The 25204-nt window shown below is 39.3% G+C and overlaps 1 protein-coding gene across 1 annotated transcript; it reads left to right on the top strand.

The window, feature by feature from the left end:
- The first annotated feature begins 6360 nt into the window (after nt 1-6360).
- Nucleotides 6361-23862, top strand: tomm34 (translocase of outer mitochondrial membrane 34). The gene is made up of 8 exons (XM_051948516.1): nt 6361-6666; nt 9521-9670; nt 11634-11733; nt 12105-12257; nt 12754-12962; nt 14197-14344; nt 18022-18148; nt 22011-23862. Exons 2-8 carry the CDS (start codon nt 9541-9543, stop codon nt 22107-22109), a joined length of 966 nt encoding a protein of 321 aa, XP_051804476.1. The 5' UTR covers nt 6361-6666; nt 9521-9540; the 3' UTR covers nt 22110-23862.
- The last annotated feature ends 1342 nt before the right edge of the window (nt 23863-25204 follow it).

Below are 25204 nucleotides of genomic sequence, written 5' to 3'. Positions count from 1 at the left end.
AAATTCATGGTGGTGATCTTTCATTTCCTGATGTCTATGCCCAATTAATGTAAACCAACATTGTCTGTATGTGTTGCACAGAAAGAGTCAAAGTAGGATTTTTGCTGAACTTTACACAAGATGTATATAGAAGCTTGTTACATGTTTTGTTCTGTCCTAAAAGATTACAGATCACAGATAAGAAGCGCTTTTGAGGTATCATTTTGCCAATAATACCTTTCAGGTATGCAATTCAGGTATACAAATAAATGTATACAATATCTATAAATAAACATATTCAGTGACTGGCTGCAACAAAACCATACGGAAAGCTAATGAGCTCTTTAATTGTATACCTGTACACCTCTTAAATACAATTCATTTATTATTGCATTGCATTTGTGAGTATTTTTGGGCATATCCTAATTGTCTGTCCTCATATTTCTGTGTGTTCATGTTATTTTGACAGACTGAGAGTCAATAGCTATTATTGAGGTGAAGCTATTCTCTCTGCTGCTGGACTTCAATGTATTTTTATCCATATAAACGTGGCCTGTGGTGCCCTCTAGTGGTTATTCTCCAAACAAAACAAGTGCATTGTGCAAAGAAATTGGCGTTTGAAGGGTTACAAAATGTAAAAGGAATGAATATTTTGTCTATATAAGAACTGATATGCAGTAAAAGTAGCAAAAAAACAACAACCCTGAAACGTCTAAAACAAAAAACAAAAAAACAAACAAAAAAAAACTGCGGTTGTGAAAGAAGGAAGCCTTTTCTCCAGCAACGGCACCTTAAAGCTCAAGTTTGCTGCTGGTCATATGGACAAATGAAAGACTTTCTAGAGAAAAGTTCTGTGGTCAGATTAAATTAAAATTGAGCTATTTGACCACAGTAACTGGAGATATATTTGGAAGAGAAAAGGTAAGGTCCTCAAGCTCAAGACCACCAAACATACTGTCAAGCATGATGGTGGTTATTATCCTAACACCAAAAGTAATTTGCAAATGTGTCTCCTTATTTAAGAATGCAACAGAGAAGCTTCTAACCCCACATACATACATTACAGTCAGCTACACTGAAATCACTATCAGTGGCAATTCACAACAAAGTAGCAATTATTATGAAGATAAAATGTTAGTCTGGCTCATTTCAATCAAAAAAATCGGAAAGTAGTAAGTTTATGAAACTGGTGTATGTTTACGATGAGCTAGAAGAACATGACTAGATAGAGATTCCTGACATTTCCTAGATATTTCTTCTATTTTAACTCAAAGTATAATATTGATCTATTAGTAACAGAAGAAATACATTTAACATTTTTAATACACAAACATGAACTGTGATAATATAATGTGGTAGTAAAATGATAATGTGCACTAAGCGCAATGTTTCTGAATTCTCAGTGATGTGTTTACACCATGGCCAGCTGATGTACGTGACAAAACAGTACCGAGCTCCAGGGATTCGTTACACACTGGTTTCCAGAATTTGACGAGAGCAGAATTCCTTCACTATTTCCTTCATGTCAAGGGCTGGCTTGAGATCAGTTCTTCTGAGCAGGACCTTTGGATCAAATGGATCAAATCTGGACCTGTGAAACAGAATTCAGTCAGGGAAAATATTCAAGAGGGTACTGTCCCTTGAGCCTTGCTGGTATTTTCTCGCTCTCTTTTTCTAACATAGCAGAGACTTCAGGCTTACTGTGTTGTCAGGACAGTTTTAAATAAACATGGTCAGAATATAACAAGCTTAACAAATGACAAAAATGACCCAAAATCCCACACCAAATTCAAAATGGTGGACTTCCTGTTGGGTTGAGAGTGGGACTCCAAGAGGCTTTTTTTTGTGCGTACTGATCTGCTCTTTGGGCCTCCCAAATTATGTGGATGTAGGTTAAATACACTGTGGGGGCATGAAGCACCAAGGTGCATACAGTGTCCTTCCAGTCGCTGACTGCGATGTCTGTGGTAGTGAGCTTTGGAGTAATCCTAACCTGTCAAAAAGTGCTTTGTTTGACAGTAATATTTTGTTGCGATGGCAACAGTGTTTCATGAAACGTCAAAGCCACACAGCTTGAGATCGTCAAGAAGTGAACACTTGGCTGACCAGTTTCAAGCATTGTATCATAAAGTTTTGAGCCATAGTACCTGAAAATATAATGCTTTAATTTACTGTTACCAATAGGTGGCGCTATTATTTTTTCGAAATTTATGAGTGTGGATGTCTTCAGATTGGGCCTGGTATCCAGCATGTGAAGTTTGGGCCGATTGGATCATGTGCAGCTGAGATATGAATGGTTACATTTTCATGATGAAAAATCGAAATTAACCACGGTACCATAGACACGCCCTTTGATGACAAGTCACCATTTTCTGTCTCTCACAACAATCAACGGTAAGGATGTAAACCTGAACCTGGTGCTGAAGAGTCAGATCAGCGATGCCAGGCCACTGTCCATCCACATCTCCGTCCAGGCCATGAACTACAACGGCAGATTAACTGGGAAAATCCTGACTGAGGACAAAGAGGAGACACTGCTGCCCGGAAAAGGTGACTCATCTTCTGGAGAAATGTTGGCTTTTAGAAGCAAACATCTCAGAGTGTGGCCTAAACTATCTACGTGTCTAGATACAGTGAATCTTCATCACTTCCCCTGTCTCCTCCAGATCTGTCCGTCCCCATCCTGGTCCCATTCTTGACCTACCATAAACCCATGGTGGAGAGCGAGAGCATGAGGATTTCAGTCGTGATCACAGAAAAAAAGAACAGAGAACACAAATACCTGGCTACGCATGACGTTGTGCTGCTGAACCCTCAACTCTCCGTCAAAGAAAACCTGCCACTTTAGCCAAGTGATTTCTCCTTTCTGAATAAAATTCTAAAGTACGCCTAACAGGACTCTATGAAGCGGTACATCCAGCTAAATGCTAAAATTAGCATGCATACTTACTCACAATGATAAACGGATAAAAGACATGGATAACTACCATCTTACAGTGTGTCATCCTGCAAGATCAGTTAGCACTAAATGCAAAATACAGTGAAAAAAAGCCTGGTAATTTCTGTGTATTTGACCTGATGCTGACACTAAATGAAAAGTCAGAGAATCACCAAAGTTATTACAGGTCATGAAATGTCTACTCTGTGGCTCATTGTGTTGTTAGAATGACTTGGTGGTTTCTTGTTTTTCTGCAGGCTCTCAGAAAAACTGCACATGCATAAGTTTTCTGAATGGTTGCATTGGAATAAACTGTTGAAATGTGTGTGTTCCAGGCTCCTGCTCAGGCCAGCCTGAATACACTGAACAGTGGGGAAGTGACTTTCATGAACCCCGTCAATGAAATTCTACATACATTATACATTTCATTTTCCTATCACAGGTTACTTTTCCCCTCATGTGTCCTGATATCGAAACGTGATCAGCTGCTACCAGCTTGCCAACAGTACATGTGCCAACTAATTCTTTCCATGCCAAAGTGAAAGCCTGACCTGCAGACAACAGACACACCTGTTCTGTCAGAGCGTTTATGAATCTGTCTAAACCTTCAGCTTTACCAGCACAAAAGGTATCAATCCAGAGAAACAGCCCATAATACCCTTTAAATTCATATGTAGCTGCATATTTCTCATGATTACAGAGACACAAGCAGAATTCCCCGCTTTTACTTAAATCCAGCTTCTGTAACTGTGACTGGATCAGTTCCAGAGCGCCCCTTCGTGGCTAAAAAGAAAGCTGGGCTTTATCTCATCTATTGGGTTTGCACTGAATTTTACTGAATCGACAAGTAAATCATGAATTAGAGATGTTTATTGGGACCCATGTATTTATTTCTTTATTTTATTTGGACGGGACAATGCATATTGATGAACATACAAACTCATGCTAGTTGCCATAAGGTTGCAGTGAATATGCCAGATTTAGCACAAGGCTAATTTCCATCCGTTGTCCCACACACAAAGGAAAAATAAAAGATAAATAAAAATACAGCATGTGCCATTTATGTCTTTGTCTAGGGGTCATCATATGAAGAATTAAACAGGAAATGAAAACAATATTTTAGAAATAAAAAAAATATGCATTTTTGTTTAACTCAATCTTTTTAAATCCTTTGAATTAAACAAAAAAAAAGGGGAAAAACTGAGTTGTTCATGTAAGGCTATAACTGTAATGAAGGGCTGTAAGTAGGCAGAGTTTAAGCATTAGCTCATGAACGATTAAAACAGTTTCAGTAACTTTTCTGATCTAATGACGGAAACCAAAGCTCAGTGGAAACTGGAGAAGAAAAGAGTTTTTAATTCTCAAAGGGACAGACTGTAAGGACGCGAGATTTGCCTCCAAGTAGCTTTTGCTTTCTAAAATCTAAAATAGAAACCAAACAACTGCTGCGCTCCGTCTCGTGATGCGTTCAGGGCTCGGATAAAGATGGTACAAACCACTTCCACCACCTCCACAGTAAAGCAGATTACCAATAATTGATTTTTTTTTTAAAATCACTTGTGTGATTTTACAGTCAGACCAGTTTGGAAAAAATGCATTTCATGTGTTGTACAGTGACTGTTGCGTTAAAACTGAGGGTGAATTATGGTAGTTTCTTTCTAGTTTGCTCCAAACTGGGATACTCTCAAATCATTTATAAATGTGATGCTTTTTATTAAACTGATTCATGGTTTTTACATACTTTCCTTGAGTGTATTTATTTCTCATTCATTCTACTTTATATTTCTACTCCAACTTATTTTATTTTGCACTTGGTTTATAATTACTTTGCATATTATTGGATTTACTATTGATATGGAACAGCATATAAGAGACAATTAAAAAAATTAAGACTTTCTACAACATTAAAATGTTGCAGAATTGATTTATTTGCTTCAAAGGCAGCAGCATATATATTTTCCCTCCATATACATACATGCATATATATATATATATATATATATATATATATATATACGCATGTATGTGTGTGTGTGTGTATATATATATATATATATATATATATATATATATATATATATATAGTCATCTCCTAAAGTATTGGAACAGCAAGTTAAATTCCTTTGTTTTTGTTGTATACTTAAGACATTTGGGTTTCAGATAAAAAGATGAATATGACACAAAAGTTCAGAATTACAGCTTTTATTTCGTGGTATTTACATCTAGATGTGTTTAACAACCCAGGAAAGATTACCTTTTCTTTGAACCCACCCACTTTTCAAGTGAGCAAAAGTATTGGAACAGACATTATTAAATTAACTTAAAGTGAATAACATTTAATTTTTGGTGGCATAACCCTTACTTGCAATAACTGCATCAAGCCTGCGACTCATTGACTTCACCAGGCTGTTGCATTCTTCATTAGAAATGCTGTTCCAGTAGCCTAGCCATGCTAGACCCATGTTTCTGACGGCACAAGGGTCTAGGGAAGCTCGACAGGGAGGGAGGCGGGCTAAAGGGTTGTCTATCAAATCCCTCTGCAGCAATTGGGTAGGTATACAACCAATCAACGCAACGAATAGGCTGATGTAGTTCCGAGAGCACCGGCGGATTGTGGCTAAGTCCCATTAGCTTCCCAACCAGCGGAGCCAACTGGTATATTAAGGATTTGCCATATCCCGTCGGCATAAGTCCAAATGCGTCTTTCTTCTCAATGAAACACTTCAGTGCCGTCCTTTGTTTATCTTTCAAGTTGAATTTTAGCTTCAAATCTTTAAGGGTTGTGGCCAAAGCCGAGTCGAAAGATAACTGTTTATTGTGCGCCGGTTGTTTCTGTCAGAATCGTCACGCCTCTGTCGTCACTTCGTTACGCCCGCCTTCTGACTCTACGCTTCATGGTGATTGGTCCGGCCAGTTTTAGGAGAATCCAGCCTCGAGCCTTATGGAGGGTAACTAGACCCACCCTGGCAGAGAATTAAATTTGTTGCCGTGGGTTGTCTAGCGCGGCTAGGCTGTGTTCCATGGTTCCAAGCCTTTACTACAGCCTCTTCCGGTTCTTGTTTGTTGCTGGGGGTTTCTCCCTTCAGTCAACTCCCTTCCTATAATAACGATAACAATAAAAATAACAATAAGTATGATATTAAAAGTGACAACAACAATAATGATATAAATAAAATAAATATAATGATTTATATTATATATTATCCAATTATTATATTTATTGGTTACTCCTTATCCCAAATAATTAGAAGAAATCTAAAATGCAAGCCCAACCAAAGTTCGGGTCTCAAGAGGCAAATTGTACAAGGTTACTACTAAAAACGCTAGTACTTCTTCCACTTTTAGGCTTCCAACATATTAGCTATCTAACCTAGCTATTTATCTAACCCTCACCTAAAACCTATTCACTGAAATTCCTACACTGTTCTGAGCACCTGAACGCAGCGTTTACACTGAAGCGAAACCGATACAGTACAGCAGCTCCCCCCTCCTCGCCCCAAACTAGCAAACTGAGAAGTTGCTAGATCCAGCCGGCAAGTTCTTCGACCCCCCCAACGCCACTCAAATCTCCGCACCGAGGCAGAGCAGAACCTCGTGGACGACACCGGAGCGCAGAGGAATGTCAGTGTTACCGGCTCTTACCAACGGAACACGCAGTCTCAGGTGTCGGTAGCCGTTTAGCCGCTTTCGTGTCGCGAAGAGCGGGGACTTCCTTCTCCGCGTTGCCAATCCCTTACGCCGAGCAGCTGGTGAGGAGATGCTAACATTGCTAACTGTAGCCTAGCTTTACTAGCCGGCTAGCTTAGCGGCGCCTGCTAACGACAAACACCATTCGAGTTAGCGCAACTTAGCTTGCGACCTAACTTAGCTAGTAAGCGACCAAAAAACAAAAAAGAGTGGAGAAAAGGCAAGTTTAAACTAAACGCAACTTTGGAGTCCAGAAGTGCCTCTTTTTAAAAATTTAAACTTTTCTAGTTAGTTTCGACAAACTGTCACAAAAGACAATCTACCTGAGTCACCATTAGCAGTGAGACAAGTACACAACTAGTTAAGCTAACGTGTAATTTGGGTAAACTGATATATGGGCACGGTTTGTAACCCGAGCTTCTGCTAAATAATGTCACTGTTAGCTAACATTTACTGGTGGTTTGAGGTTTAACAGATCCAGGTAGCTAAAACTAGGGCATCTGAAATAATTGAAAATGTGATTATAATTAGGATTTATCCACCACATTTACGATGTACTGTATATACAATGTGTAATATTTGACACTCTTCTAACACAATACATGTCAACAAAATGCAGGTTTTAAATAAAGGCAGAAGCAGTTTCAGTAACAAATGATCATAACCTTTAGGTATTCTTATCTAATAAACTGCCACACCATGATAACTGCAGGTTTTAAGAGGACTCGAATGTTATCGTTCTCCCCATCTGGGTTGACTTAACTTAGAACGTCAGAATTGCTAATAAATATAGTCGATATGTAAAGACAGAGCAGGTATGGGTTCAGTATGTAGCCCTAAAGTACACAGTGTATTTGATGGATGCAACATTTGGCACAGCTCATGTGGGTGCACAGCGTGTGGCCTTTGAATGACATGACAGCTAATGTACCTCACTGCTGCAGAAAGCCCAGGACAGTACAACCACTGAGAACATTAGCACGATGATGCAGATTTGTAGAGTAAATGTTATTGCCCCAATGCTTTTATGCTTTGCTGGGAAACTGTTTTCCAAATCAGGTTCATTTAGGGCTGCAATATGTTTGTTTTTCTCTTTATAGCAGATTTTTTAACATTTTGAGAATGGAAAAACAAGAACATTACATAGAACAGCAATGGAAGAATGTCAACATCTATTTTTTTTTTTACATTTTTCCTCTCTTTTCCTCTGGCTGTTGCTACCTTCTGTCCCTCCAAGATTTGTACATTACCTCTTGTATGATATCAGTGATAAAGAGCTTGGGTTAGTAACACAAATATTACAATTTCTTTAAAAGTACAAAAGATGACTTAAAAATTTAAATAGAATATATCAAAAACATGTTTGTTGAGGAGTAGCTGGAATATGACATGACAAAAACCTTTCATTACCAAGGTATTGCTAGAAAACGACCTCATCGGGACATTTTTGACCCACTTATGCATCTAAGGGTTAAGAAGCTGAAATCAAAAATGTATTTTAATGTGCATTTTTGTAGTTCTGGTTCAAATACTGGAAAAGATGTCCATCAATAATTAGAAATGTTTCCGATTATGTCAGATTAATCAACTAATTGCTCCAGATTGAACCTTTAAACAATGCTGGAATGTCTCCACCTTTAGTTGTAGTTACACCTTTATTTTGACCTAATGTACAGAGTACAGTCTCAGTGAATTTCATATATTCAAGCAGCTGTACACACATTTTAAATATGTTAAAAGGACAACATCGGTGTTACAACTGCATGGGGATCGTCAGAGTTCAGGTGTCTGAATCTGTGTCAGGAGAGAAAAGGCTAAATTTGTGCTTTCCTAATGATTTAACGACTCTTGGGATGCTGCTGACAACCTTCCAAGCACAGTTCGGTTGGGCCTGTGGTTCCAAAAATGCAGGAAAGGGAGGACTAGTGCGGTGCCTGTACAAAGCAGACTGTTTGCTTGGCCTCTGGTATTGCAGTTTTAACAACATTATCCATTAACCATCCAGTCTACTTCACACTCGACACAGACTGCCAATGCTAATAACAAAACTCAAAGTGGCTGATACCTTGTTAGGTATTACCATTATAACTGAGAGACAGGCAAATATGGCTCTCAGTGTAATCTATTCAAGGTTTTCACCTAACCATTAGTAGTATTGATTAATCTAATTCTTTTTTTTTCGTTTATGTAATGACTGATTTATCAGCTGTCAAGATAATTTTATTGCTCAATCAATATGGCAATTCATTTGTATAAAATCAATATTTTATACAGCGATCATCATGTAACTTCCACTACAGTGCTGTGTTATGTTTTTAATAATGAATGGATCCTAACTGTAAAGTGCTGATCAGAAAAAAACGTCTTCTTTTCCTGAACTGGGCAAGCAGTATTTTTACTGACGTACTTGGCTTAAAACTGTAATTGGTTATGACAGACTCATTCCGTCAGTCGAGGACTGTATGCAGTTAAGGTAATCACTGGCAAGCATAATTTTGAAGTAGTATGCGTCAAGAAAAATAGCAGAAACTCTCTACACAATCTGCAATATTAATCTGAACCATTTTCTCTGTCAAAGGTCATCATTAAAGTAAACATAAAACATGAAATAGCCAAATAACAGAGCATGGTACACTGTTAACTACGTTACCATAGCAACAGTGGTGCAGAAATTACTTTAGACTTGGAGGCAATGAAGGAACATTTAGAAGATCAGTGTTAGGAACACTAGTGTTCTGAAAGGAACACTAGTGTTCTGAAAGGAACACTAGTGTTCTGAAAGGAACACTAGTGTGTGCATGTCTTTAGTTTATAAGAAGGTATATAGAGTTTCTTCTGTTAAAAATCTGACGCCATTTAACTCTGATCAGCTGCTATTTTCATGCACAGATATTGAGCAGTATTTCCTCTTTTCAGGTAACAGTTAAAAAGAAGACATGCCTCAGAAACAGAAGCTGAAGTCGTGGTCAGACCTGAAACAGGCTGGTAACGAACGCTTCAAGACAGGCCAGTATGGAGAGGCCACGACTCTTTACAGCCAGGCAATCAAGGAGCTGGACAAGTCCAGTAAGTATAACTTAACTACAACCTGAAGATATATACACTGCTAAAAAAAAATAAAGGAACACTTTGAAAACACATCATTATTTCAATGTGGGGAAAAACAAACTGGATATTTTCATTGATATGGACTGGATAATGTGTTAGGAATGAAAAGTGCCACATTGTTTGATGGAAATGAAAATTATCAACCACCAGGAGGGCTAAATTCAAGACACCCCAAAATCAAAGTGAAAAACTGATGTTGCAGGCTAGTCCATCTTGCTGAAATTCAGTATTCAGTAGTTTGTTCGGCCTCCATGTGCTTGTATGCAGCCTGACGATGTTGGAACAAGCTCTGAATGAGATGACAGATGGTGTCCTGGGGTATCTCCTCCCAGAACTGGACCAGGGCATCACTGAGCTCCTGGACAGTCTGAGGAGCAACCTGATGGTGTTGGATGGAACAAAACATAATGTTCCAAAGGCATTGTATTGGATTCAGGTCAGGTGAGCATGGGGGCCAGCTAATGGCATCAGTTCCTTCATCCTCCAGGAACTGCATGAGTTCTCTTACCACATAAGACTGGGCATTGTGCACCAGAAGGAACCCAGGACCACTGCACCAGTGTAGGGTCTAAAAATGGGTCCAAGGGTTTCATCCTGATACCTAATGGCAGTCAGAATGCCATTGTCCAGCCTGTAGAGGTCTGTGCATCCCTCCATGGATATGCCTCCCCACACCATCACTGACCCACCACCAAACCGGTCATGCTGAACAATGTTACAGGCAGCATAACGTTCTCCACGGCTTCTCCAGACCTTTCCATGTCTGTGACATGTGCTCACGATGAACCTGCTCTCATCTGTGAAAAGCACAGGGCACCAGTGGTGGACTTGCAAATTCCTGTGTTTTATGGCAAACGTCAACCGAGCTCCACGATGCCAGTCAGCGAGCACAGCGGGCACTAGAGGACGCTGGGCCCTCAGACCACTCTCATTAGATCTCTTTCTGATTGTTTGATCAGAGACATTCACACCAGTGGTCTGCTGGAGCTCATTTTGTAGAGCTATTGCAGTGCTCATCCTGTTCCTCTTTGCCCAAAGGAGCAGATAGCTGTCCTGCTGATGGGTTGAGGAGCTTCTACGGTCCTGTCCAGCTCTCTTAGACTAACTACCTGTCTCCTGAAATCTCCTCAATGCTGTTGAGAATGTGTTGGGAGACACAGCAAACCTTCTGGCAATGGCACGCATTGATGTGCCATCGTGGAGGAGTTGGACTGTCTGTGGAACCTCTGTAGGGTCCAGGTATCGCCTCATGCTACCAGAAGTGACACTTGCCCTAGCCAAGTGCAAAACTATTGAAAAAGTCAGAAAACATTAGGAAGGAAAAAAATGTGAGTGGCCTTCACCTGTAAACTCATTCCTGTTTTGGGGTTGTTCATTGTTACCCCTCTAGTGCATCTGTTGTTAAATTCATGAACACCAAAGCAGTTTAAACTGACTAAAAACCTCCTCTGTTACTTACTTAACCAGATCAGTATCCCACATGTTTGACTAACTTGATCCAATACTTAGATTAAAAAGTGTTCCTTTAATTTTTTTGAGCAGTGTATGTAGTCCACCTAGAGATATAAATGTAGAGTGTGTTTGATCGTTGTGGCACCTGAACCTTGTGTCGTATGTCTGTGTGAGATACCTCTTGGTGCATTTTGTTTACTGCAAAAATGGCATCAGTGATAAAGTAATGCCTGCACATTGATTTATTTTCTTAAATAATGAAAATATACTGCCATTGACTCTAATTGGATCTTTAGCAGTCTGTGTTCTGATACTACAATCAATGTTTTTTCAATCAGTAAAAGGACTCCATATTTCTTTCATACTAACAGTTCAGACAGTCTTCTGTGTTTGGGTCTTCTGACGGACAGAGCAGATTGATTTTAGTTTGAAATGCTGCTTCTAAAGAGACAATTTTTCCCCTTTTAAGGTAAAAAGAACCCAGAGGATTTGGGCATTTTGTACTCTAACCGTGCAGCCAGCTACCTGAAGGATGGTAACTGTGCAGAATGCGTCAAAGACTGCAACATGTAAGTGTTTTTTTTGTATGTCTATCATTTTACACCCAGTTTTGTAATTCTGAGTTTTCATTTTGTGCAGCTTTCTTAGTTTTTGTCATTTTTCTTCTTCTATTTGGGCTTCACTTTCTCACCTTTTATTGTTTCTGGCTTCTCTAACTTGGCTTTTCTTTTCAAATGTGGCTCTGATGTTCAAGAATATCCAGAGACTTTGAGTTACAATACAGTTTAATCTCCCTTAAATGGTTTTAAAAGACACATTTCAGGTGTTTATCGTGCAGGTTTTAGCCTTGAGTCAAACAACAATATAACAATATAATTCCATTCTGCTGTCTCAGCTGAAGAAAATACCCACCTTGTAATCTGTACATGTTTTTTCGCAGGTCTCTGGAGTTGTTCCCCTTCAATGTGAAGTCTTTGCTTCGTCGCGCTGCTGCCTACGAAGCTCTGGAGCGTTACAGACAGGCTTACATAGACTACAAAACCGCTCTGCAGATTGACTGCAACATAGCAGCGGCTCATGACGGCACCAACAGGTAGACCGGACATGTTTTATTTGTCATGAAGGATTGCTTACATCAGTGTCAGCTGTGTTTGTGTCAGCAGTATTCTCTGCTTTGAAATGAAAGCTGGAATGCTCAGTTGAGATTTACAGTGCCCGAAAAAACATTAACTTTCAGTTGCATTTTTGTGTAAAATGTGACTGAAACTTTTATTTCAGATGTCACCTGGATGCGATATTCTCTGCAGCCTTAGTTACACTGATCTAATTTTATCCATTTGGTTTACAGTTAAAGGTTGACAAACACAGTAAATTATTCAGTGTGAAAGCTATCCAGACCAGATAGTTTTGGTTTTAACCCACTGTCCAGCTATTCTGAGCTTTAACACAGCTGACCAGCATAATTTAAAAATGGCCTCCAGTACCAGAGGCTTTCATCCTTTACCTTTTCTGTGCAGCATACAAGCTGCATCTGCTTCTTTATAAAGCACTAAACAAAGTATTTGTTTTGTTTTTTTCCTGTTTTGCAGGATGACAAAGGCACTCACAGAGGCAGATGGTCCATCATGGAGAGAAAAGCTTCCTCCCATCCCCACAGTTCCTCTGTCTGTGAAGGAGAAACTCGCCCAACAAAATGCAGCCAAGGCCACACAACCAAACCCCACACCACAACCAAACCCCACACCACAACCAAACCCCACACCACAACAGAACGGCACCAAGCAAACAAACAAATCTGGTACGTAAATTTATGTTTTCTACAGAGAAACCCTGTAAATTTAGTTGTCACAAACTGGATTTGTTATTTTTATTTAAGGTTCAAAAATGGCATCTCTTTATACATTTATACACTACCATCCAAAAGTTTGAGGTCACCCAGACAATTTCATGTTTTCCATGAAAACTCACACTTTTATTCATGTGCTAACATAACTGCACAAGGGTTTTCTAATCATCAATGAGCCTTTCAACACCATTAGCTAACACAATGTAGCATTAGAACACAGGAGTGATGGTTGCTGGAAATGTTCCTCTGTACCGCTATTGAGATATTCCATTAAAAATCAGCTGTTTCTAGCTAGAATAGTCATTTACCACATTAACAATGTCTAGACTGGATTTCTGATTGATTTAATGTTGTCTTCATTGACAAAAAAATTGCTTTTCATGAAGAAAATGAGGACATTTCTAAGTGACCGCAGACTTTTGAACGGTACTGTATGTTTGAAGAAAAAAAGGGGCAGCATTTGAAGAATCTTGCCAACAGAATAACATTCTGAAACAGACCTCAACATCTACCATGAAACGCTTGAAGAAACACAGAGTGAAGCTTTAAAAGTGTCTCTCACAGTCCGCTGATTGAACATCATTAAATATGTGATTAGATCTTAAACATGATGCACCTGTAAGATGTCTGAAACAAATCTGCAGAAAAAAAATCCGCTGAAAATTCCTCAATGCGATCAGAAGGACTTAGCCAGACACAAAAAGCTGTACAAGCTGTGGTCACTAAATATGGAATTAGCTCCACTATATACACTACATTCAAAAGTTTGAAGTCACCCAGACAATTTCATGTTTTCCATGAAAACTCACACTTTTATTCATGTGCTAACATAATTGAACAAAGGTGTTTTCTAATCATCAATTAGCCTTTCAACAGCATTAGCTAACACAATGTAGCATTAGAACACAGGAGTGATGGTTGCTGGAAATGTTCCTCTGTACCCCTTATCTTCATTGGAAAAAACGGCTTTTCTTTCAACAATAAGGACATTTCTAAGTGACCTCGTGCTTTTGAATGGCAGTGTGTATGATGCAACTTTAGCTCTATTTATGTGAAACAGACATTGTGTGAAAATGTGCTTTGAAAACTGCAGTAAAACCAGCAAAACATCTGAGTCCTGCAGCATGTGAACGGCATGCTTTGATTTACTTTTTCAATCTTTTTTTTTTTTTTAAATCCTCATCAGCGCCCAGTGACAAAGACAGAAAGAAAGGCCAGGCCCTGAAAGACGAAGGCAACGCCCTGGTGAAGAAAGGAGAGCATAAGAAGGCCATAGAAAAGTACACCCAGAGCCTCAAACTCAACCCCACTGAGGTCACAACCTACACCAACCGGTGAGCCACTCATTCTTCTCTACATCTGCAGGTTTATTGTGGACAGAATCTGTTTTTAAAAACATTTTTACCTACAGTCCAAAAACTGTTTTCTGTGGCATGCCGAGAATTACTCAGATTCAGTAAACTGTGATAATAATGCTGTGACTGCAATTCCAATATCAGCTTTTGAAACAGGAATTTCAGTAGTGTTTGTTTTCACGGTGGAGACTCTTATTGTTGCATTACACAAAACGCCTCTACGTCTGGGTGTTTTAGGAGTCAGTTTAAAACTTACCAAATGCATCCAATGAAGCTCATGGTAGCTGCTGATGTCTTGTATACTGATGTCTGTTTCCACTCTGTAATCACAGTTTTTTTTTTTTTTTAAGTGTGAACACTGTATTTTGTCTTAATTTTCATTTTGTGTTTTGCTCTGTTCATTGTTTGGTGCATCATTGTTGTTTTGTCTATTTTTTGTCTCGCTTGTGTTGTTTGCCGCGTCTGTCTTTTATTATGTCATTTGTGTAATTTTTTTGTCATTCGTCTATTTTTTGTTGCACATTTGTAATTTGTCAAATTTTTTCTCTCGTTTGTCTTATTTTCTTGTTTTGTTTCTTGTTTTTGTCATTTTGTCTCCTTTTTGTAATGTTTTGTCTTGTTATGGTTGTTTTTTGTCTGACTTCTATCGTTTTGATCATCAAGTTATATCATTCAGTTCCAGATACCTGTGACTAAATGTTTTATGTCTTTTTGTAGATAAACTGTGATTTGTAAATGACAAACTGAGACATATGTAGCACTTGGAATGGTGGGCTAAGGGCTAGGCTATGGAAAGGTTTGGCTCTGGGAGCTGTGTGAAAATTAATGAACACAAGGCTCAAATTAGATTACCAGTAATGTATTAAAAAAAAATTAATAAACAAAAATACTTTTATACATCAAGTCAAAACAATGACCAAAAAATAAATAAACCAAAACATTAACAGAAAATCAGATTGAGAATAAATTAAACATTTACCTAGAATTCAGTAGCTTCACGTTTGACAATCAAAAGCAACAGTGCTAGATTCAGCTTGGCAATAAATACAGGTGAGCGTGGTTCCACTGTTGCCAGCGGTGTTAATTAAAATAGTTCATTCAAAACAAGTCCATGAAAGAGACAAAACAAATCCAACCAAGGTGAATCAGTCTATCTAAAGCAAGCAAGTCCTACCACACCAGTGGGGAAGGGATGAGGCTGTGAGGCCTGCCAACAGTGGGGTGGGCGAAGGGGTGATCTAGCCAACTGTTTACAGTTAGTTCCAGGGTAGCTCGCCATCAAATCAAATTCTCCATTGAAGCCTAACCAACATTCAGCACAGTATGGGTTCAGGTGGGGGACATCCAGAAATCCAAAAGCAGGGTTCCAGGGGTGAAGGCTTAGCATTTGTATGAGCATTAGCATGATACTAAAAAGATTTTAACATGCTTAGCAAAAGTTTAACTCACTTCCTCCTTAACCCTTTAAGCTTCAGTGTACCGCCGGCAGTACACCTACTAATTTGCATAGGAATTTCAAGAATGTCCGACGGCTGCAAACACGATTATACAAACACTATACACCGATGGAAAGCTTAGATTCTCATGAATCCGCCGGTATAAACCACTTTCAGATGCAATTACCACAGCGGGTGAGAAAAACACATTTGTCCGACAAAAACGAATATTCATCCATCCGTTCTCTGTACACGGCTTCAACGCACACAGCGCGACTCACATTTCCGGGTTTATTATTACACACAAAAAAAGATTCCACAAAAAACGGCCATAATCCAACCTTTTACATCCAGATGACACAAGCCAGTAAACTATTTTGTCCAAAACATGTCCTGAAGTCGGTATAAAATCCCCGAATCGGTCCTTTTCAAGGAAAAGCACCTCGCGATGCCCGTCCAATATTCCCCGTATTTTTTGTAATTTTTTTAAATTTAAAAATAGAATATTAGCGATTTTTTTGTACTGAAAACGGCTGGAATTGACTGAAGCTTAAAGGGTTAATGGTATGAGTTCCAAGTGTCCAGGCTTGTGAAAAGTGAGTGGTTTCCAGAGATGTGTGAGGTGATCCTGTTCAAATTCCTGCTGTGTGTGACTGAATGAAGCTGATGTGCTTCAAACAAAGGAATGGGGTGGATTCCAGGTGAGAGAGACTGCTGGGGATTGGTTCAGGGGTGTTGACTGACGGTGAGGAGGTCCAGTAATGTGGAAGTGACTGACTGTGACTGCTTGGATGAATCCCAAACCGCCCCCTACACACTCCCCCTCCACTACCGAGTGTCACTCCAAAAGAAGTCACACTCGCAGCTGTGGAGGGCACCTATTATTGAAGGGGGAGGGTATAAATACGATCGTCAAGAATGGGGCGCCCTGTCGCCTCACCGGAAAACGGAAGACGTCATCGCCATGGTAACACAAAGACGCCTACTGTGCGTGGCTGTAGCGCTGTGGCACAGGCTGCAACTATCAAGGATCGCTGCTGCTTCCAGAAGACGAAAGCATCCCACTTTTTTTCACTCGCATGTTTTCCAATCCTATTGTCTGGCATTTCAAATCCAACAAATGAATGAATGAATAAATGAATTCTGTCAGTTGTGTTCAAATTTTAAGGTGTCAGGGGGCGCACAATTAAATCAAACGTCAGCAGAGAATATTTGTTTCTTTTGTTTTATCTTTTTTCACCACTCTTTTTGTGATGTTCTGTCAGTGTGAAAAAGGCGTGGGAGAAATAATGGACACATGTGGAACTGACATCGATATGTTGTTTCCTCCTCCATTTCGACGTTGCACTTCTGAAAAAGTTGTCCAGAGTGAGCATCGATGCAGACTCGCTATTTAAGGGCTGAACAGTCCACTCTCCCTCCGCACTACGCGGTTTGGGACGGCCCTTAATATGGAGGACCCTCTGCGGGAACGCGCAAACGGAGGGGTAGCGTGTAGGGATAGTGTGTAGGGGGCGGTTTGGGATTCAGCCCAAGTGTCTGATTGTGACTGATTGTGACTGGCAGGTGTCTCGTTCATGTTGGAATCTTGACGGCCAACAATGAACTATTCCAGAGTGAGTGTTACACATAATACTGTTGAAATTGGATTTGTTTTTCTTGAGAAATTTCAGGTTGTTCATAATGTTTTATAAAAAGACAATTCATTAAATGTGAATATTTCTAGATGGACTTTTTTTTTTTTGCACTAAAAAAAAGGAAACATTGGAGTTGTGGTCATTTCTAGGTTATTATACTGTGACTTTCCAGTCCGCTTGAGATCAGATTGGGCTGAATGTGGCCCCTGAAGTAGAATGAGTTTACCTCCCCTGGTTTAGATTGTTGTGAGCAAAAAGTTGCCAACAAAAAAATAATAGATTTTTCTGGCTATTTCTTAACTTGAGGCTTTACGGGGTTTTAAGAATAAATGCAAATCCTAAACTGTCTGGAGTGAAGTGTAGGCTGCAGTAATTTTACAGCCTTCTTGGAAACCAGCAAACAGTAAAAAAATAAATAAAAAGAGAGACCTTCCTGTCTGAGAAATGTTGTTCACTGAAACACTCACATGTGTTCACAAACATTTTATGCATGAAGAGTTCAAGGTTAAAAGAGGCCTTGCTGTGTTTGGCTTGAATTTGTTTTCAGATGCTTGATTGTGGTTTGCTGTGTTTGTGTGATCAGGGCGCTGTGCTACCTGTCAGTGAAGCAGTACAAAGACACCGTCAGGGATTGTGACGAGGCCCTGATGATTGACGGCAGCAATGTCAAGGCTCTCTACAGGAGGGCTCAGGCTCGCAAGGAGCTCAAGGTAAGACCCTCAATCTTCATCACCCGCTTCAGTTTCTGATTCCCACACAGAGCAATCAGGTGTTTTTTTTTTTTTAAAGCGTCTGGAGGATTTTAGGGTGGGCGACAAAATAAAAAGCATCTCCTGCCTCCATAATTGCTGACGTTTCCCCCGGCAGCCTTTCCTCATCAGTATTCCACACACAGACAGGACACGGTGAGCTCACAGCTCCATGCAGCACAACTCTCAACTCTGTGTTTGGAGGTTTGAGTTGTGAAAAATGGCAAGAAAAGAAATGTTTGTGCTGGCACAGCAGACTCAGATCTCCTGTCTGCTGTTTTTTATAGCTCATTTCCACCTGTACAGAGGTGTCATTCTTGTTTAGACATCTAACTTAGACAAGGAAAACAGCGTGCTGATGAACGTGCTGCGGTTGTGGTCAGATCTCAGCCAGGATTAAATAAACTAGCATAATTTGTTTTTAGTCATTAAATCCGACAGATCACTTGAACAGGTGCTTCAGTCCAGGAAGTCCAGTGTGGGTTAAACAGTCAGGAGTTGGTTGATCATTAGGGATGTAAAAAGTCTGAGAAATTATTTTTTTCTGTCTTTACAAAGATCACAAGGTAAAGAGAACACATAATAATGTAATTATGACTGCCCATCCAAAAAACAAGTACTGTGATATTTCACTGGACCTCCTTTAGCTCTGTGAACGGCACACATTCACTCTGGCATCGTTTCAATAAGCTTCTGCAACGTCACAGCATTTATTTCTGTCCAGAGATGCATTAATTTTCTACCAAGATCTTATGTTGATGATGGGAGAGTCAGACAAAGTTTTCTCCAGCGCATCCCAGAGATTCTCAGTGGGGCTGAGGTCTGGACTCTGTGGAGTCAATCCATGTGTGAAAATGACGTCTTATGATCCCTGATCCACTCATTCTCAATGTGAGCCCCATGAATCCTGGCATCATCATCTTGGAACATGTCCACACCATCAGGGAAGAAAAACTCCACTGATGTAAAGACCTGGTATTTTTTAGTATACTTAGGTAGTCAGCTGACCTCATTCTTTGGGAACATAACGTTGGTGAACCTGACCAACCCCAGATCATAAACAAACCCCCACAGGCTGGTAGACACTAGACATGATGAGTTCATCACTTCATCTGCCTCTCTTCTTACCCTGATGCCCCCATCACTTTGGAACAGGGTAAATCTGGACTCATCAGACCACATAACCTTCTTCCATTGATCCAGAGTCCAATCTTTATGCTCCATAGCAAACTGAAGCTTTTTTTCTGATTAGTCTCACTGATCAGTGGTTTTCTTAGAGCTACAGCTGTTTAGTCCCAATCCCTTGAGTTTCCTTCACATGGTGCATGTGGAAATGTTCTTACTTTAACTATTAAACAAAGCCGTGAGTTCTACTGTTGATTTCCTACAATCATCTAAGAGTTTGTTCCGACGACATTTACTCCTCAAAGATGATGGTTCTCCACTATCCTTCAGGGTTTAATAATGTGTTGGATGGTTCTGAACCTGATTTTAGTAGTTTCATCTCCTTAGTTGTTGTCTTTGCTTGATGCAGGCCAATAATTTGATTATTGTTTAATTAACATCCTTTCCATGACCACAGGATATGTCTTCCTACATGGTTGTTTAAGAAATGAGAAGCTCCTCACTGCATCAGATAGGGTTAAATAAGTTGTTGCAGCTGAAATTATTCATCACTGCAGTAATTATCCAATGCAAGGCTCTTACGTATTTGCTGTTAATTCTAAGTGGCGATTTGTTTTGTTTTTTTGGACGGGCAGTGTAATATATATAATATTAATAGTAATCTATTATTAATATGTTCTTGGTAACTGCAGTCTTCTGTTGGGAATCTTTGTGTTGCGGCCAAAATTAAGAGGAGGAGAACAGTGGACTGTTTGTCTTCTAATTATCTAAAATTAATACAATAATAATTTGATTTAAACCAACATTCTTGAACATTACAACATCCAGTTTTTGTTTGTCTGCTTGAAAGTTTTGTGTCCGGGATGTTAAACTCACAGTGAAAATTGAGAAATTAACAACAGAAGTGTTTACAGCTGAACAGTTAATCAATTTAATGCAGTGAGCCGCTATTCAGAATGTACAAGGTGTTATTAAATACTGAGACTAATGCCAGGATTAAATTATATTTAATTAGAAGTTTTCATTGGTTATTTAGACAGTCACTCTTTTGATGGTATCTTATGTTCTGATGCTCTATCGAGTTTTAAGTACTGAATCTGTCAGAAAATCACAGTCGGATATTTTCTCTGAATTTTATAGTTTTCCCACAGCGTGTTCAATTTGCCACATTGCTCATAAAATTTAATTTCTGATTTAGTTTTTTCCAGTGAATTGGTCTTGGAGCACAACTGTAATCTGTTAAGTGTCAGATTTTGTACAGGAGGAAGTCCAGATATTGTAATTGTCTGCTACATTCTGAAACGTGGTCACTTCTTTAAAATTATTTCAAGAAAAGACAGAAGTCAAGTAAGAATCGACAGAAATTTAAGAAAGTACACAAGCTGTGCAAACTTCCAGTTAGAACAGTCATTTACCACATTAACAATGTGTAGAGTGGATTTCTGATTCATTTAATTTTAAAAATAAGGACATTTCTGAATGACCCCAGACTTTTGAATGGTTGTATAAAATGTAGTGCTTCAACTGAAAACAGATTCTCTTAAGCAGTAATATGAATTCAACTGGTTTAAAGTTAGAGCCACTCTTTCCTTTCAAATGAACACTTTGCATCACTGCAACTTCATTTTAAGGAAACCAGAAGTTTGTACTTTTTCCAACTGAAATATGTACTGAACAAAAATTTTTGTTCAGGAATGTTGGATTCCTTTTTTTTTTCTCTGTAATGCTGCGTGTAACAAAGCCTTAATCGAGTTGCAGCCAAAAAGTTTAAAGAAACTTAGATATCATAACACTGAAGGAGCAGTAGACCTAATTTTAGCACTGTGGCTGGAATTAGAATGTCAGTTTAAAGGTACAAAGTAGAATTTCAAGTTGGTAGAATCCACAAAAGTAAACTTCAGTACTTTACTTTAACTGCAGCTCAAATACAGTTTTTACAGTGTAATAGATTTATATGCACTACCGTTTAAAGGTTTAGGGTCATCCAGACAAGTTCATGTATTCCATGAAAACTTTTATTCATGTACTAACATAATTGCACAAGGGTTTTCTAATCATCAGTTAAACAAATCTGGTATGTAAATTTATGTTTTCCACAGAGAAACCCTGTAAATTTAGTTGTCACAAACTGGATTTGTTATTTTTATTTACGGTTCAAAAATGGCATCTCTTTATACATTTATACACTACCATCCAAAAGTTTGAGGTCACCCAGACAATTTCATGTTTTCCATGAAAACTCACACTTTTATTCATGTGCTAACATAACTGCACTAGGGTTTTCAGCATCATTAGCTAACACAATGTAGCATTAGAACACAGGAGTGATGGTTGCTGGAAATGTTCCTCTGTACCCCTATGGAGATATTCCATTACAAATTTACAGCTGGAATAGTCATTTACCACATTAATAATGTCTAAATTTAATGTCTGATTAATTTAATGTTATCTTCATTGAAAAAAATGCTTTTCTTTCAAAAGAACATTTCTAAGTGACCCCAAACTTTTGAACGGTAGTGTACATTTATATCAACTGTGGATTCAATAACTCTTAATAGAAAAAGATGTTTTTCTACACAGAATTTCAGCTCACTGTTTAGGTTTTACAGCTTGAAACTCGACCGTTTTCTTTCAGTTCTTCTTCTCTGATCAGCCTCGTTTAGTTTTGAACTCTGCATTCTTGTCGTGATCCCTGCAGGACGTCAAGGCCTGCGTGCAAGATCTCAACAGTCTGCTGAAAGTGGAACCAAAAAACACGGCTGCCCTGAAGCTGCTGCAGGAGGTGCAGAAGAAGTAGTGAGAACACATCAGGGACTCTGGAGGCAGCGGTAAGGATCTGTCACTGCACTGAGCACATAAAGGAAAGAGCCAGACGAAACCGCTGACGTTTTTGTGAAAAACAAAAAGGTCAGGTGACAGAAAACAGCCAAAGCAGTGATACGATTCAAGCCGCTTCAAATCAAAGACCGGACCTGTGTTTCCCTAAAGCTCCTTTGACCTGAACATGTTTGATCCGTTTACTGTCATTGAACAAACACGAGCTCAGCCTGAAGATGCTTCTGGAAAACGTAGCTCTGATTGGTTGGTAGGAACTGAGGCGCTGTCATTACGAGCCTGACAAAAGTCCAGAGAACAAGGTATCCGCTTAAGAAATGTATTTCCAAATATCATTGGGGCTTCACTGTTGCAAATAAAGTGAAGTAACGTCGACTTTTATCCACATTTAAAGCATCTTCAGAGCTAAATCAAGCAGAATTTCAAAACGTAAAAGGTTTTTCTTTATTGTAACTGCCTTTTTCACATGTACATTACATATTTATCTTGTGTTCGGTTGTGTGAAAGTTTGTCTCTCTCAGTGGATTTCTGTTCTTTCAGATGATGGCGTACGAAACTTCAGCGTAAAGCTTGATTTATAGTCAACAGACACAGAGCCTTCGCTAATGTGAGCATTTGTGCTGCACTTACACCACAAAAGCTGTACGGTTTCTTCGTGCCTCTCGATTGAAACGAAGCGGGCCGTGTTGTAGATGAAGATATAACAGATAACGAACACGAACTAAAAATACAGCAACGCAGAAAAGAGAGCAGATGTCTGAAGACAATTTGTAGAGCTATGAAAATGAGAAAATGGAAATCTAATGGCGGTTGTGTTTGCATTAGGAGCTAACCAGAAGCAGTTATATTTTGTTTTATGGCAGTCAAAAAGCTGTGCAAACACAGCATATCACCACCAAACAGGCCAGAGATTCAACATAGAAGTATAAATCAAGCTTTTAAGAATTGTTGATTGATTTCAGAGCTGGTGATGTGATGGTGATATCCTGGCATAAGTTTGGGTTTAATTACCTCCAATTAACTGACATGAAACGGCCACATTTTCTGTCCACTTCTGGTTTATTTTGGGGTTTGAGTCGTAGCGACGTCTCGGTCTTGATTTGAACCCTATTAGAGGTAAGATATCTGTCATTTTGTTCACACCAAAGCAGCATTGTTCGAGTCATTTGAATGTTTTTATCACCGTCCTCAAACCAGAGCTTGTTGGATCAAACTCCAGGTACCTTCTTTCAAGCCTCCACATTTGCGTCACTCCACTGACTTTTATTTGCAACTTTTAGGATCAAAGCACGAGTGTTTCTTCTCTGAAAGACAAATAAGTAAACCAAGTAGTCCTATCCTCACACGGGTCCTCGTTCACAAAGTACCGCCTCATTGTGTGAGCTCGTTTATTTACTTCCTGTTACTGTTTTAGGTGAAGTGGAATCTCCAGTTATTGAATCTGCTGTAGCTCGGCATGTCCATCTTGCCTAAAGTGCCTGTTTTCATTTTTCGTCTGACTTAGTTTCACCAAAACTGCCGGTCTGAGAAGAAAGCGCCTCCAGATGTGTGCATCAGGTCGTTCATTCAGGGATGTTTTGTGAAACGCGGCTTTGCTTATTCATGTTTGCAGAGTCTGGCACCCAATTCTTCATTGTGTTTGTTGTATTTGTAATTTGTTATATTGGTTTTGTCACCTGCTTCTGTTTTAACTGCAAATAAAATTAAGAAACAAACACGCCTACAGTGACCGTGTCTTCTTAAAGTTTGGAAAACTGCAGAGCTAATTAGCTTAGCATAAAGACTGTAACCAGAGGGAACATGTCTCCAAACCACACCTCTACCAACCCCAGTAAAGCTCACTAATGAACCTTCATCTTGTATGTTTAACTGTATAAACAACTGTTGCACTGAACGAATATGTACCAGACTGTTTTGTGGCTCTGAGCAGTTACCAGGCAACCAGTGGAGGCTCCAGGAAGCTGGTGTTCCTGGCCAAGAAATGGTCCAGAACATTTCCCTCTGTTCCAACAGGGAGGCATTAAAACACATTTCTGGACCGGTTTTGCCTTCATCAAATGAACAAGACGAAACACGGTTCATTCTGAGCTAACTAGCTGCAGGGTACAGCCTAATATTTACCAGATATGAAGTAAATTTGGGTGGTGTTCAATCATTTCATGTAATATATGTAAAGATGTGAGCATTTATTGGCAGCTTTCAGCACCTGACAGTTAACACATTTAGCTTAATGTAAAATAATACTCAAAAAAAAGGATCTAGCCCAAAAATAACATTCATATTTCAAGAAAATGTACCAAATGTTCTGAAATGCACGGTGTAAATTTGAGTAGGACGTCGTACTCGAGGACACATCTATTCTCCAGCTGAACTTGATAGATCCTCCAGGTTATTTTGGAAAACGTTTCATGGTTTGTCGCCCCAAAATCGCTGAACAAAAACGACCGGTGTTTGTTGTTCTGTTGACAGTCCATTGAAGGATTTAAACTTCTTTCCCTCCTCAGTTGCAGAGTCAAAGTGAAAGTGCAACCAAGAAACTTAGATAAGGGATGTTTGTGTTGGCGACAAACTCAGACATGACTCTTTGCAGATTGGAGCCAATTCAAACACGAGTGCGGAAGTCAGTGAGTTCATGCATCATCATCTCATCAAGCAGAAATCGCTCCGAACACGGGGCACAGTTTCAGAAGTTCGCCTTCCCTCTAGGCTACAGATCAGTTGGTGCACAGTAAAGATGGTTATTTTGTGGTTACACAGATTTAAATGCAAATTAAATAGAGCCCAAAATAGTTTTCATACCAGATTAAGACTGCTAAAATAACTTTTACCTCATTCATCCATTATCTGTACACATCTTAATCCTCATCTATCCCAGCTGACAGGGTGAAGGTAGGTAACACCCTAGACAGGACACCAGTCTATCACAAACAATCACACCAACAGACAATTTAGAATCACCAGTTAACCTCGGCATGTCTTTGACCTGTGGAAGAAAGCTGGAGTACCCAAAGAAAACCCATTCAGGAAGGTGGGGAATCGAACCAGGAGTCTTCTAGA

Source organism: Acanthochromis polyacanthus, chromosome 5, assembly GCF_021347895.1.
Source record: "Acanthochromis polyacanthus isolate Apoly-LR-REF ecotype Palm Island chromosome 5, KAUST_Apoly_ChrSc, whole genome shotgun sequence".
NCBI classification, from domain to species: Eukaryota; Metazoa; Chordata; class Actinopteri; family Pomacentridae; genus Acanthochromis; species Acanthochromis polyacanthus.
This window is presented reverse-complemented; position numbering and strand designations above follow the sequence as displayed.

Coding starts and splice junctions, on each gene's coding strand:
- tomm34 (XM_051948516.1), top strand. CDS start 9,541: ATGCCTCAGAAACAGAAGCTGAAGTCGTGGTCAGACCTGAAACAGGCT. Junction 9,671..11,633: donor CAAGGAGCTGGACAAGTCCA/GTAAGTATAACT, acceptor TCCCCTTTTAAG/GTAAAAAGAACCCAGAGGAT. Junction 11,734..12,104: donor TGCGTCAAAGACTGCAACAT/GTAAGTGTTTTT, acceptor GTTTTTTCGCAG/GTCTCTGGAGTTGTTCCCCT.